Genomic DNA, 15,718 nt, shown 5'->3' with positions numbered 1-15,718 from the left:
TGTTTTCTTTTCTCTTCTTTCTACCCACAATCTTGCTGCTGAAGGCTGTAAATTTCCCCAGTGTGGGACAAATAAAGGATATCTAATCTAATCTAATCTAATCTAAATGTTTCAGTACATTTTGCACAAGTTGCTGTACTCTAATGAGTTTAACTGCAAAATTCACAGCAGGTATTTGATCTTTGAATAAATAAATGTCCTGGTTCAACTAGAGCGGGTGTTTAAACAGTCGTCCTCATCATGCTGTTCATTCACATTTTGACATTATGAGACCAAGACACCTAACAATGGATCAACAGTATCGGTACTTGGCAGGCGGTTTGAGTTGTTTCTTCACGTTAATCTAAGAACTTCCTAAACCAAAGCTAAGGCTGTTTTAAATGCACAAGTCAAAGCAAAAAATTGCCCGAACGGCGTTCGTCGTATCTCAAAAAGTCAGTTGGCTAGTAGTTCAAAGCACTACTGTTGGCAATTCTACAGTAAAACAAAAATGTTTGTCTTTGTTTCCAAGTCCAAGCAGCAGAAAATGATTTAAAACCTGTGGCATAAAAACATTTATCTTTTAGAGCCAAGCTATTTTAGTTCAACAATGTGAGAAAGCAAAACAAAAAAAAACAAAACAAAAAAAAAAAAAAGGCCAATAAGCAACAATTTATTTTGTTAAATGGAGACAAACTGAATTAAAACGGGCATGAACAGAACAAAATAAGATACAATTTATTTTTGTTTAATGGAGACAAACTGAATTGAAACAGGAATGAACAGAACAAATTAACACTACTAGACTTTTGTTAACGCAAAATTACTAACAGCCAGAGTCCGATATTAGGCCTTTTGGGATGGTCATAGTCGGGCCACCCTGAGCCAAGTTGAAGTGGTCCTGCCAGAACAGACACTGGCCCTAATTTAAAACAACACTCCATTTACATATGTCGGCCTTCCTGTGGGTGAAACGAAGCGCGTCGTCTCAGCGGCTAAAATGCACGCAAGTATGGGGTATCAAGGCAGCCACTTATAAAAAAATATCCACACTCCACTCCCCAGTATATAGACATTAAGATTTAGACCAAAACTTAAAATTTAAAACGAAATATATACGCCTACTGGTGGATGAAATGGTGAAGCATGTAGACCGAGTGGAGAATACGCACGCTCGTATGTCGCATGCCATGTGTCAATGAATGGGGGCTATCTAATGTGCACAACGAGAGTAAAAAGAGCACAGATGATTTCCGATCAATTTAAGTGATAACACTCTAAATATTGAATACTAGACACTGAAAAAAGAAAGAATATGTTGATTTTGTCTCATTCATTTATTAAACTTGTGCTGGTGGCCCAGTCGGGCCAGCATCTGTGAACTTTGGGTGGCCCGACTCATTCACGTGGTCACCGTTAACGTCGGACCCTGTTAGCAGCCTTGACACACACTCAAATACAGTCGGGCACCTCGACAGGCTCATACTACACACTGCTATCGCTTGCATTTCCTTTGCTTTATGTTAAACAGGTTCTCATCTGTTGGATACATCTTTAGAGCCATTTTGTTATATCGATTTCTCTTTTCATGTTTGTTTTTCTTCATCTTGCCAGGTGCTGTCCTAAAATCATCTTCGAGCTCCGCTGCTGAACCTTGTTTATTCTTCTTACTCTTCTTCTTGGGTTTCACTCCTCCACCTTTTCCTCTGGGAAAATCTCCCCCGTCATCTACGATGAGTTTGGGCAGTGCGGGGCGTTCCTTCGGCACCGCTCTCTTGGGCTTCCACTGTTTCCCTGCGCTCGCTTGTCGTTTGTGCTTGTTAAACTTATTTTTGGGAAAGAGTGCAGCCTCAGAGTCACTGTCGTCATTAAAAAATATATGGTTGTGCGTGGCTTTGGGGTTGCAAGCAGTCCTGTCCAATTTATTGTTCAAGAGGTGGCCATTGGTTGCATGGCTGATTTTTTGTTTCTTCTTCGGTGATCCATTCGTAAGCCAAGTCTGAGAATTGTCGGGCATAAAGCCATTTTTCTTCAGTTCTGGGGGAGAACAATAATATTATTAATTGAAAAACAACGCCACACTGCATCATACCGAAGATGTTTTCTTAAATATTTTTGTGACCTGATTTAGCTAATGGGAGGAATGTGATTATATTCATGTAATACACTTCTGGCAGTGGATCACATTAGATTGCCTCCAAGCATATATGCTTGTATAATCAAGTTCTGTAAATTAAGAATCTGATGAAATTCTGGCAAAACTGCCTTGAATTTTTTGATTCACATTAGTACGCGATTGCTTCAAATGCCTGATGTATTCCTTTGCTGTGTGACCAACCTTCAGCCTTGCTCTTCAGTCTGTTTTGTCTGCGTTTGATGTCTATCGAGGTGTCGTAATAATTGATGACAGGGGTGGTAGCATATGTCCATTTGAGCATCCTCTGCTGAGTGCACCCCTGAGGCACACACAAAAAGCAGCCTTAGTTGTCCATGTCATTAAAATTTTGCAATCAAAAGTGCGCATTAAGAGGATTCTAAGAGCAGAAAGTTTTAATACGCATCGTCCATCCACGCATTGAAAACACATTATATACAGCACGGTATTACTCACATGGCCAAAGTGACCCTTTTTGGAACAGTTATAGCAGTAGGCGGGGCTTCGGCCATTGTCCTCCCGCTGCGGCTTTTGAGGAGGACCCACCTTGGTCTAAGCACAGAAGAACACAATTGAAAGAAACTCGGACAAGAAGGTTTAACATTCAAAATGACTCTCGAGTTGTGATCGTATAATAAGCCTGCTGGATACAATGTGCTTTAATCTTTCTCTTCTCTCCCATCATTCCCATGCTATTGATACCGGCCTCTGTGGTGAATATGGACGCCGATATAAACCACTGATTACCGCGGCTATAGGTAGGCGCCTGTAATGACCCTCGGATGATATGTGTGTGTGTGTGTGTGTGTGTGTGTGTGTGTGTGTGTGTGTGTGTGTGTGTGTGTGTCATGGGGTCCTGTCCCTGATGGGCCAGGGCTGTGAAAGCCTTGCATGCTTCAGTAAGCACAGCAAATATACACTGATAAAGAGCAAGAGCAGAGACACAGTGCAGTGTATTTACTGCTGATGTGTCACACTAACACACACACTTCTAAAGATGCCCCCTCATTCCAAGATCACAACATGAGGCCCATGTCATTTCTTAAACATAGCTTAGCTAGCGTTAGCAGCCTCTTCCCAGCTTCTCTCTCTCTCTCTCTCTCTCTCTCTCTCTCTCTCTCTCTCTCTCTCTCTCTCTCTCTCTCTCGCCCCCCCCATCCCTCCCTCTCTCCCTCTTTAACGCTTGAGTAGTTTTGCGGGAGAAAGGATGAATGCTATTAGAGCGTTGCGTCATTATCGGGTCAAACCGGCCGGGCCTATCTCCATCACAAAGGCCAGGAGATCACAGACCTCGTGCATGCTCACTCACATGCACACGCGCACACAGTGAACACGTAGACACACACGCACGCCAAAGAGATCACAGTTCTCGTCATCTCAGCCCCCGCCGACCTCTACTCGCCCTGCGCCTCGTCCTATTCGGCATTCATGGAAAAGGTTTTCCGATGTCGCTGCAACTCTGACCTTGGGCTTGTGTTATCTCAACTTGCTAGGATCCAGCACATAGACCCCCTAACTCCAATCCCCGAATCGGGTAGATCAAACTTGTGGACAGAGAGTTTGTGATTCTCTTTCTTCCTGCCTCTCTACAACTGGTAGACACTTCAAGTTATTCTAAAGACCCGACGAAACCGTGCATCAACACTTTCTAAACTGCAGACTGTCGGGTCACACATGAGCTAGGGAGAGTCGCCCTCACTGTGGGTCAGCGGTCAATGGAGTATATAGAAGAGGACCCATTTTGGACAAATTCAGACTTTGTTCCGCATTCTCGCCAAAAAAGGCTCCATGTCTCCGTTTTCCTGCCATCCATAATCGTCCATGGAAAAAAAAATGAAGTTATCAAATTCAATGCACACAAAATGTAAACTTTTTACTGGTGAAAGGGGCTGACTAAGTTTAGTATCCCTCTAAATCGTTCAACTGAGAATATGCAATCTTCTGGTAGTTACTATTAACATTGCGAGAAGAAAAGATAAAAGAACTGGACAAATGTTGTCTCATTAGTTATCAATGGTAAATAAAATCCCGCATACATCTATTCAACCAAGTTTACTGTGAACCTCTAACAATTCGGTCATTTCTGAGACACTGGTTGTGTGCACACACATACATACATATTACAAATTGATACTATTGATCAGTTCCCATGTTAGTCTTTTACTCTGAACAGTTTGAAAATAGCTTGCCCTTCTTTGATGATGCAATGTTGGCAAATCAAGGCACCAGGTTTGTTTGTTTGGTTGTTTATTTGGGGGACGTCTGGAAGATGCAAGGATGCCACCTGACGGCAGCGATACATTCTTTCCCTTAACTTTCCTTGCTGACGCCGCTTATTCAACAAAGCCGCAAAAAATCCGAAGCTACAGCAAACCCTTAGATACTTGCTGAAGTGAGCTGTGTTCAGCGATGTTGACATCTCGTGTGACATTATACATAGTGGTCGTTCAAACTCTGAAGCTGCCCAGCACTTGCAATGGACCAGTCTTACAATTTGTTCGGCACCAGCATAACTTTAAAAAACAATTGTGTTTATCTTGATGAAGTGCGCACAAATATTTTTGTGGTTTCAGTCAGCATTGCAATTATCCACGGTGTTCAGAATTTAAAAAAAAAAAAAAATGACACCATCTCCGGAACGTTTTACTTCATCCTCCATGAAACCCCAAAATGACAAGTGGCCTAAGCAGATCCGCTTTACTCAACATCTCTCCGCATGAAAGCACAGATTGAGTCTGGGTGCATTGGCGGCAAGAACAATGTGATCCACTTCCTGCTGAGATGACATGAGGACTTTGTGGAGCAGCGTTACTTGAGCCGGTCAGTAAAAAGGGGAGACAGAACACACAGTTTAGGCTGGGCGTGGATAGAAGGCAGAACCAGAAGCTTCGAGCTAAAGGCTTCGCTGTGTCGACATGGCCAACCAGCCAACCGTGGCACGCACACACACGAGCGCGTTTTCTGTGGCGTGCACACACACACACACACACACACACACACACACACACACACACACACACACACACACACACACACACACACACACGCGCGCGGTGTTCCCACAGTTGTCTGGACACTACAACACTCTGTCCTTTTAAGCCCCACTCTCCTCAGGTCCTTGCTTGGCTGCTGGTGGCAAAGCCGTGATAATCCTTCGACCAACACAAAGCTAAGACTGTTACAAACGACAATCGGAAGGAAAACACACACACACACACGCACACACACACACACACGCACACACACACACACACACACACACAACCGGAGATGCAAGCAGACGTGTGTGTGTGTACGGGGGCAGGAATAAGTGGGATGGAGACAGTGGTACCGCTTTGCATATGTTACTGCAGCATTTGGGAGAGGTTTGCATTTCTTACGGGGCCAACAAGGGCTCAAACCTGCACACTTGATCACAGAGAACAGGTTCGCAACACAAGACTGCTGGGTTCAGACCAAAGCAGACAGCTCATCATGAGTGAGTGGATGAGTGACACAGAGAGTGAGAGAGAGAGTGAGAGTGAGAGAGAGAGAGAGAGAGAGAGAGAGAGAGAGAGAGAGAGAGAGAGAGAGAGAGAGAGAGGCATGTCACTGTGCACATACTCTATTAGTTAGCATAGAGTTTTAACTCGAGCTGTGATTTATCAGGAAATACATCGGAAGATAAGGAGTAGCGATATGATCCAAAAGAAAAATAAATAGCTGGCAGAAATGTGCAAATTGAGAAATATGCAAAATATTAATTGTTAATAACAAACAAAATATCAAGACACACTGCTACAAACAGACCAAAGAAAGACATTTAAACCGCAAATGGTCATCATCGAAAACACTTGTTTGATTATTCCATCGCGTTTTGGATGACAATGACAAGTAATACAATCTCCTCTGGGCTGGTCAGGAGGCGAAACCTTCTTTCTACAACTCTGCCAATCAACTCCACTCTGCACAAAATCGAAACCATCCAGCTAAGCGGAAAGGCACAAAGACCTGCAAAGCCTGCGAGACCTCTGATAACACAGCACCTTTCGATGCGTGTGCGTGTGTGTGTGCGTGCACATTGTCATGTACAACCAAGCAGGGCATGCAAAAATACTTGTACAAAAATCAACAAACGTGTATCCTTGCATCTATAGCCAGAACATAATTTAAGACGAAGTTTATATAACAGTACAACATTCTAAAAGTGATGCAGTCATTAGTGAATGGTATATTTGTTGGTTGGTTCACTCATTTACATGAGCGTAAAAAACAAACAAAAAAAGATATTCTTTGGAATTAAGGCAAAATGCCCTTTGTTATTATTTTTATGCAGATGATGTTAGTGTAAAATAGGGCATTTACAAATAGAGACAAGCCCTCAATTAAATTCTTCCTTATGGAGACACATAGGACATGTCTTAAACACAGAGACTTTGAAGATGGTCAAAGTTAAATTAAAGGATCCAGCGGTTACAATTCACAACTTTCAAGAAACACCAGTGCGAAGTTCATTCTTCGGATTGGAATGCAGTTCCGAGTTTAACCACTGGGGTGCGCTCTAACACTGCGCAGTTTGAGAGCGCTGATTAAAGACGGAGAAAATAATGCACTTTCTTTTCACTGTCTGACAGTTAATTGAGTTTTGTAAAAACAACCAACGTCAAACTGCCAATACCTCTATTTACATTGTTAATTTCCTGGACATGTAGTGTTTCTAATCTCCAGCCATTTAAGGGACTCAAACCCAGCTGACTAAAAGAGAAAAGATTTATCAGATTGCTTTTGCCATCCATCCTTTTTCGAAAATGGGAGGAATCCGGAATACCGAGAAAAACCCAGGCAAGCACGGACAGATCAATCAAGACCCACGGAGAATGCTGGAGCCAAGATTCGAACCCTCTACCTTACACAGTACAGTACTGTAACTGTCAGTAAGACAATGCGAACCATTAGGCCAATGGTTATCAATCTCTGACACCAAGTACCACCTAAAAATAATACTTCCCTCTCTAAGTATCATCATGACAAATATTTAAATATGGGAGTGTAGTAGGCCCAAGTATTCATAAGAACAATGTAATATTAATGATGGCTACTATAATATTATGCATAACTTGAACATGACCTTATCATAGGAAAATTAAAACACTGTACTGAAAAACTGAGTCCATTAAAATGTATTAATCATACCTTACAAATTTATCAACAGAAGAGTTTAAAAACAGTTTCTAAAAATGTATGCGCAAATGCATTGTTAAATACAACTGAATTGTAATTAGCCAGTGATTCTTTCAGGTAGCAATAGAGGGAGCCCACATACCACTACAAGTACCAAACTTTGAGAAACACTGCTGGCCACATGCTGCCCAGGTATGGCATTTCATATAACATATGGTTGTATAACAAGGCATGTTATGCTGATGAAAAATATTGACCGTTCAGAATGTAGTCCCAAATTGTATTTTACATATGTTTGAGCACCATGACCACTAAAGACTCAAAACACAAAAACACACAGCATTGCATCATACCTAAGCCAAGACAAATCCGATGCTCAGAGAGTTGCTCACGCTCTCTGCTTCCAGCGCTGACCTTGTTCCTGATGCGCCGCCGAGACCCTGCTGTTTTAACCTTTTATTCCCAAACCCAAATATATGTTGAGCTGAGTTAAGAACTCCATAACGCATTTTCAAAAAGTTACGACAAAAGAATTGGGCAAACAGACTTCCTTTTCACAGGAAAATGATGAACAGGTACCGCATTGCCTTTGATTGTCCCCCAGCAGTCACAAGGGACACCCCAGTTGCGGCGGTGCACAAAAGGCTCCCGGCAGAAGAAAAGGAAGAAAGTGACTGAGGTTCGTGTGTGTGTGTGTGTGTGTGTGTGTGTGTGTGTGTGTGTGTGTGTGTGCGCACCTGTTTATTGATGCATGATCTTTACGTGTATAAAAGCTGTCCTCTTTCCCGTGCATAAGGCCAGTCCTTCAACCTGCTCCCAGTCTTTCTCCATCCTTCACATTTGTCTTCTACCCAGAGGCCCTCCACATGCTGGGTTCCGGAATTCCACCCCTTCTCCCCCAGCTATATCACTTTCTGTGTGCCCCCCAACTCCCTGGCCAAATATTCTAAATCCATTGTTGATTGTATGACCGCTGAGTGTATCTGAGGACAAGCTCAACGCACACCCAGACAAAGATAAGATAAGCAAACCTTTATTAGTCTCTTAAAGGATCTGTGAATTCATTATCATCAGGGAAAAAAAGCCAATTTTTACTTCATGAAAATCTTGAGCATAAACAATAATATACCCATATCTCTGATGGACTTGACCTGTGTGGGTTGGCACGGCAGGCTGATTGAACACTCGAAATTGTCCCTAGGTGTGAGTGTCAGCACGGATGGTTGTTCGTCTCTGTGTGCCCTGTGATTGGCTGGCAACCGGTTCACGGTGTCCCCTGCCTACTGCCCAAAGACGGCTGGGATAGGCTCCAGCACGCCCCACGACCCTTGTGAGGATAAAGCGGATCAGAAAATGGATGGATGGATGGACTTAACTTGGGTTTGTCCGCGAGAAATGGCCGGTGGTAGCGGCACATGCAATCTGACGACAAAAGTAATGTTCAAGGATTTTGCAATGATCATTTTCAAAGCCTATCGAAACACGAGAACTGCAAGAAAGAAAGACAGGCAAATGGGCAGTGCACTGCAAATAGAAAGAAATGACTACATCTTGTGATGTTACACAAGGTTTTCAAAGCAGATAAAGCCTGAGAACATATAGGATGGACTTTTAGTCCAATAGCTGCTCAAGATATTTTAGTGCATGTATGAGGACATCGCAGTATGTTCTCAGTAAGCACCCCAGGGCATTGTGGTCATAACTGTGCGGTTTGGAGGAGTTTGTTAGTTGAAGGCCAGGTGCACTCAGACAACAGACACACTCGCGAAGAGAAACGGACCGAGCGCACGTGCACATGCACACAAACACACAGGAAGGAGCAGTTGCAGGGGGAGGTCTGACAGAATGCCTTTTCACACCTGGCTGAGCCCAGCGGAAGGTGACAGAGTCGCATCTCCCAAAGCTCACACACACACACACACACACACACACACACACACACACACACACACACACACACACACACACACACACACACCTTCTCACATTGGGGAGTTCAGGGTCATAAGCGGCATCATGAATAAAATGAGGCTGTCTTAAACAGAAGGAAGCCCCGTGCCCGTGTATGCATGCAGAGTGTGAGCGTGTGCAAGTGCGAGTGCTTTGTTTTTTTTATTTTTTTTGTTTTTTTTTTGTGCAGACCCCGCTGTAGCACCGTGCCAGTTTGGATGTGTAACGACCTTCTGTTCCCTGTGCTTAAACGGCTTAAATACTTCAATTAGACCTGGGTCATAATCCACCACCCGTTAAAACATGCCGCCACACAAACGTTCAACGGTTGCATCATCTTGTGAGGTGACACTCATTTCCTCGCCTTTGTGGTCTCGAATTAAAGTGCCCGAGAGCAAAGGACGTCCCACGCTAACGAGCTAATATGAACATTAAAACTCGAATCCTGTCTTTTCAAGCCGGCGTCTCCCCAGGAACTTTGCAGTCGCGCTACCCCGACAGTAACGATGCTGCCTTTTCACGAGACAGCCCCTGCTAATTAATCTCCACAGAGGAGAGTGACAGACCTCCCTGAGCTTGCACACACATACAGAGGATACGCAGAGAGATGTATGCAAATACACACTCTTCTTGCCTCTTTCTCACTCGTTTGTCCCGTGTGGCGCTGGCAGCACATTTCATGCTTTATCACATCTTTTAATTGACAAACAAGCTGCTCTTTTCTCTTAGGCTGAGGTCTATATCACACCCTCTCCTACACACACACACACACACACACACACACACACACACACACACACACACACACACACGGCGGAGCAAAGTACTTCTCTTTCCAGAAAAGTCCCCCCCACACACAGGCAAATACGGCTTCCTGTTGGCATTGCCGCTTTAACTGTAAAACATTTATACTATAAAACCGCAAGCCCACACACGCACACAATGCACGTAGAACCACGCCGAAAGGCAAAATCTCTCAATGAGGCAGTTAGCAGTTAAGACACCGCATTTCCTCAAATAGCTTGGCTCCTAAATATAATACAGTATGGTCCAATTACTCTCCAGGTCTGTCCTCCACTTGACTTAACACTGTAAATGTCATTCATACCTCCAACAGGAAAAATTATAAAACATGTGTGGCCACTAGGGGGCGGTGATTGCCTTTATTATGACGCGATACCGTTTTCACTGACTAAAATGTACACAGGGCATCTGTAAAGCTGAAGTTTAGCACGTAGCATTTCAGGCAAAACACTGATGACTCCAAGTATTACTGGGGGGGGGGGGAGCAACAGATGTTGTATAGAACACTTTTGGTTGGATGTATTCCATGTGGGACAATCGCAACCTGGTAGTGTGCAGAAAAATGAAGAAAAAGTGAGAGAGACAGACGTATAGAGGGTCTAGACCCCCCCCCCCAATGCCAAGTTTTGGTGTAAAATAATGACACATGCAAAACTTTTACCACAGTTAATGTGACTTGTAATCTGTATTATTACTTAAACGGGGAAAAAGGGAGAACTCTTTTTGAGAAGTTAAGTTGTGGTTGCACAACTGAGGATGTGACTGTGTTCAGAGTTCACCGATCACATTCAAACTCACGTGAAATGGGAGCCAACGCACGCCCCAATTGCCCCAGATTAACCCCAAATAAATTTCAGCTGCGAGTAGGCTTTTCCTGACATTAATATGATTATAGATATGATTATGATTACTTTTTTTTCCAGCAGTATCCTGAAGGTTTTGCGCTAACACTGACTGCTATTTGGAACTAATCAAAGTTGCCTCCTCCTTGACAAAGGACTCAGTTCCAGTTGAAGAGAAAGCATAATAATTCCTTGTATGCATGGCTTTCCTTTGGTGATGAGCAGTTCTGTGTTTGTGCCCAACATGTATTTTTGGAACGATGGCCAAAAGGTTCAACCTCAGTTTATTTAAACCAACATATTTCGCCACGTGGGAGATTTCAAGTGTGTTTTTTTGCAAAATGTTGACACCAGGGTACTGATAGCAGTGGCTTATCTAGCATCTCACATCATCATGGACAGTTGTATGTTTTATTCTACTGTATGACACTCACCGAGATGTGGTACTGTCTCCAGATCTCGGGACATGCCTGTAGGGAGGAGAAAAGGTACAGAGTTACAGTATGTTGATTAAATTCATAAACAGTGAAAAGACTTTAGAAAGCAGATGGATACATTTTGTAAGTGTAGTAAGTCGTGCCATAGTGAGGGGGGGGGGGGTAAAAAAAAAGGTCTGTTTTAAAACAGTGTGTTCCTCAGCCGTATCTCCGCCACCAATGACTGAGTCTCTCGACAGTCGGCCTTGTCTTGTCGCTCGGTCCTGGTGTGGTTAAAGCATTATCTCCGGGGCTTTGGCACGCTGTTCCCGTCGCATTCCGACATCCTCTCTCAAATGCCGCCGCTTCCCACTGGGAAATTGAAAATGCCGCAGTTGCCGCCGGCAATAAGGTTTATCTACTTACACACCCTGCGAGTACGAAGCTACTGTGAGGAAGAAAGGTAGATTTACCAGACATAACATTATAACCACTTGCGCATCATGAGATGGAATACAAGAGCTAGATAAAGATGATAATGCTCCATTGTGCCGTAAAGATATTCATTTAACATGACGCTTATCATTGCGGTTGTAGTGAGGGGTGGTGAATAACTTGTACCGCATCATACTGAGAGTTGTTCTACACAACGACCATGAAGAATGAATTCCACAGCGACAGGGTCGATCCAAAGTAAAAACAAAACTGCCAAATTAAAACTGGTCAGATTGTGGCCGCACCGATTAAAGCAGCCGGACTTTTTTTACAGACATAAACACAAAGATAAATGTGAATTTCAACAGCTGTGTCGTTCGCCATCTCATCAAGCGTTCTTTTAACCTCCCGACACCCCCCCAACACACACACGCCCCACGTTTGTTCCTCCCTCCAGACCGCCAGGGTGGCGTGTTGTTGTCGAGGGCGACAGGCGAGGCGAGCGACACACTTGCGCTCCGTCAACCGTCTGTCTTTAATGAGAGACACAGAAAGGCCCAAGGGACAGAGACCTGACTCTCGCTTCTCCACAAACACAAATGCATGCACACGCACAAAGCCATCTTCTGCGCTAACACAAGCGTGCATGCTCACAGACACACAAACCCACACGCTTTGAGTCCAAGAAATAAAGTTTTACCACCCAAGAAAACTAATTACAATTTCCACTCAACTTTTCACACACAGAAAATGGAAAATCTGGTGTAGTGGGTGAAAAAACGGTCTGAAAGAGGGAAAAAGGGGCGGGTGCGGGGTGTAACCCGCGTGCTGGTCTCCCTCTGGTGTTCGCCTGGTTACTCATCCATTACGCAGGGCACAGTACATGACTGACTGACGGAGTGCAAAAAAAGAAAGTGAGGCACATCGAGACACACGCTGGCTGCTTACATACGCGCGGCATTTTCCAGCTCTACGGCCGCCATAGTGCCGGTGGGCACGGTAATGGATGTTGCGGTGGGATAATTGTCATTGATGCTCATTAGATTCACCCTTCAGTGTGAGCAAACACACACACACACACACACACACACACACACACACACACACACACACACACACACACACACACGTATATGCAGCATGGCAGAGACATAACTAAGCTGTAATTACTCAAGTGTATCAATTAATGTGAACAGCAGCGTGTGCTGACCCCCTTTGAGTCATTATTACTCTGAGAGCAAATGTGAGGACACTTGCCAACGGTCACCAAAAGTGAATATTTGACTGCCGTCAGGCTGCAACCGATGATTATTTTTTCGGTTAATCGACGAATTGGATTTTCAAAACCCACGTTTTAATTTCCAACCATTTACGATGACCTTATTTGCAATTGAGAGAGCAGAACATGCACAAAGCCAAATTAATTGTGAATCGCTTAGTGGTTTGAGAGTGCGGTGTTTTTATTATTCTCTTCAATAGGATTGGGCATTGTTTGAATTTGAATGATTCCAGAGCCGATTGCGGTTCCTCACTTTGATTCTGGTTCCAAACGATTCGCGATTTCCATTCTTTTAAGAGGCCGGGTAAAAAACGTTTGCATGGTTCAAATTAGGGCTGTCAAACATCGAAACTACTGCCATCGACTTTTTAGCAGCCTGCAGCATAGAATAAGATGAACATTTCACACGCCAAGTGTCATCCGCCCGCATTGAACTTACTTTCTACACTGGGTGGCAAAGCAGGAATAGAGAAGTTGGTCGTCATCTCTCTCTCTTCCTTGTTTTCAACCATTGTGTCTCAAAGTCTCTTAAAGCTACGTCTTAATTTGCAATAATGGACTTGCACATTTGAGTACTACGAGCAAAGTGCATCGACAACCCAGTGCTGACCATTGCAGATTCCATTCAACCCTGACGGGTAACTCGCGTGTAGGTGTCAACTACTGAGTTCCTTTAGTTTTTACATCTCTGGCTGTATGTGATTTCAATCCTTACAAGGTGGACCTGATTCACATGGCATCCAACTACTCTTAGGCTGCATCGAGTTGGGGTGGGCCGCTGCGAGCGGCTCGAGCCCTCGCCTTGTTTGCCCAGTCTCGATACTCAATTGGTAATGTTGTTTCCTGTCAAAACAGGAAGCTGTACTCACATCAAAGAAGTGGCCCGTCATACCGCAGCGGTGGCACTGTTTGTGGTAGTAAGGCCTCTCATTGCAGGAACGGTACATGTGACCTGGAAGGCCGCAGTTGTTGCAGTGCTTATGGGGGCACTCAGTGGTCTTGTGACAAGAATTGCCACAAAGGAAGCAAACGGGCTTCTGTGGAGTCAAAAAAAATTTTTTTAAGCAGTTGTGCACATGTTCTCGACAAATGTACATTTTGCCCCCAAAAAAGAAGCACTGACTTTGGGTTCAGGGCAGTTTTTGGAAAGATGTCCAATTTTATCACAGCTTCGGCAACGGACATTCTTCTCGGTATAATATCTGTTGACAACACGCGATACGGCTGCCCTGCCTCGCCCATCTTTGTTGAAGATTTGAGCCTGAAACAAAGACAGTAAATACATCATCAATTGACAGTGACAGGCAACCACTCAGATTATTTGTCATACAACCAATGAAATCTTCCTAGATACCTCCCTGTCCTTGACTGAAATCACCCAGTTGCCATCTTCTTCAACTTCTGGAAAAACAGAAAACATTGGCTTCAACACAGTTGTACAAAAGTAGCCTTTTCCCAACATCTACTTTGCTTTCGAGCTGAGATCACACAAATGATGGGAAACGTTTTGAAATGATAATCTCGGTTTCATACTTGTACTTCGTACTTGTACGTCTTTTTAAAATTAGGCCCCGCCTACCAAGGACATACTTGTACGTCTTTTTTTTTTGTGTCAGAGAGGAGGGGGGTCTGATGCAATCTGTGAATGAGAATAAGCCGTTTGCATTGTAAATCATGTAAAAAAGCGACCAGTAGGTGGCAGTGGTGCCTCATGTGCTTAAAACGCATGCTTTTACAAAAAGCTCTTTTTCTCCGTTTTTTGCCCAGGAATCGCCATTTTCATGAAACTTAGCCATTTTGTAATGCCAATTGCTGAAGAATGGAAAAAGATAGATACGTTTTTTTTTCTGTGGAAAGAAGAGAGTCCAAACTTTATTTTGTTAGACTTTATTTTGGTAAACTTTATTTTCCATATTTATATAGCATTAGAACCAAATATTCTGTGGGCCTTGCAAGATCAGTCAAAATCCAGTAAAACGCTGGGATTGAGGGGGTTCCTCCAGTGAAAATGGCTGGGATTGAATGAGTTAATACCCTGGCATTTGAACAGAAATGTGCAGACTTAAATTTCTTCGATATATCCACTGTCTGACATGTCTAACATCCACTGTATCGATTTCAAATGTTGTGTACCAAAACTGTACTGCGAAAGCAACAATGCAGTCTACTGTATTATGATGCAGCTATTTTGTCCCAGCACTCGTCAACAGAAGAAGCAAAACTGATAGATAAACATGAAGACCTTAAAAGCCTGAGGCGTGAGCTTAGTTTCCCATAAGAGTAGGATACACACACGCACGCACGCACGCACACACGAGCGTGCACCGAAACTGACACTGGCAGCGCGGCACATCTGTACGAGAGACACTAACAGCGCCTCCGGGGAGAGCAGCGTATTCTCTTAAGAGGCACAAAACACTAACTGACATCCCGAAATTGTAACGGAAACACACACAGACACATGTTCTTGGCATTAATTATGAGCTGGTGGCAATGACCCGCCGCGGGCTCGCATGCTTCCACACACGCATACAGACACAGCCGTGCATCCATCTCCGCGATTAGCTGCTTGACAGTTTTGAGCCTTTGGACAAACACGCAGCCTTGAGCCAAAATCAAATATTACACTCTTCTCGCCCTCTTTCTTTTTCTGACTCGCCGTATCCAAGCCCTTATCGCTATTCTGCTCAGCGCCGCT

The 15,718-nt window shown here is 43.8% G+C and overlaps 1 protein-coding gene across 2 annotated transcripts in view; it reads right to left on the bottom strand.

Moving 5' to 3' along the window:
- Window positions 1-692: 692 nt before the first annotated feature.
- zcchc7 (zinc finger, CCHC domain containing 7) overlaps window positions 693-15,718 on the bottom strand; it is a 38,059-nt gene continuing 23,033 nt past the window's right edge. For both annotated transcript variants that reach the window (XM_019876749.1, XM_019876750.1), the window contains exons 4-10: window positions 14,375-14,421; window positions 14,144-14,281; window positions 13,890-14,057; window positions 11,325-11,360; window positions 2,591-2,686; window positions 2,318-2,435; window positions 693-2,016 (exon numbers count right to left, since the gene is read on the bottom strand). In XM_019876749.1, coding sequence (XP_019732308.1) covers window positions 1,475-2,016; window positions 2,318-2,435; window positions 2,591-2,686; window positions 11,325-11,360; window positions 13,890-14,057; window positions 14,144-14,281; window positions 14,375-14,421 — 1,145 coding nt within the window. In that variant the 3' untranslated portion in view covers window positions 693-1,474. The remainder of the gene's footprint in view (window positions 2,017-2,317; window positions 2,436-2,590; window positions 2,687-11,324; window positions 11,361-13,889; window positions 14,058-14,143; window positions 14,282-14,374; window positions 14,422-15,718) is intronic.

This window comes from Hippocampus comes, unplaced genomic scaffold (genome assembly GCF_001891065.2).
Source record: "Hippocampus comes isolate QL1 unplaced genomic scaffold, H_comes_QL1_v1.1 scaffold51, whole genome shotgun sequence".
NCBI classification, from domain to species: Eukaryota; Metazoa; Chordata; class Actinopteri; order Syngnathiformes; family Syngnathidae; genus Hippocampus; species Hippocampus comes.
The sequence above is the reverse complement of the archived record's forward strand: the minus strand, read 5'-3'. Positions and strand labels throughout refer to the sequence as shown.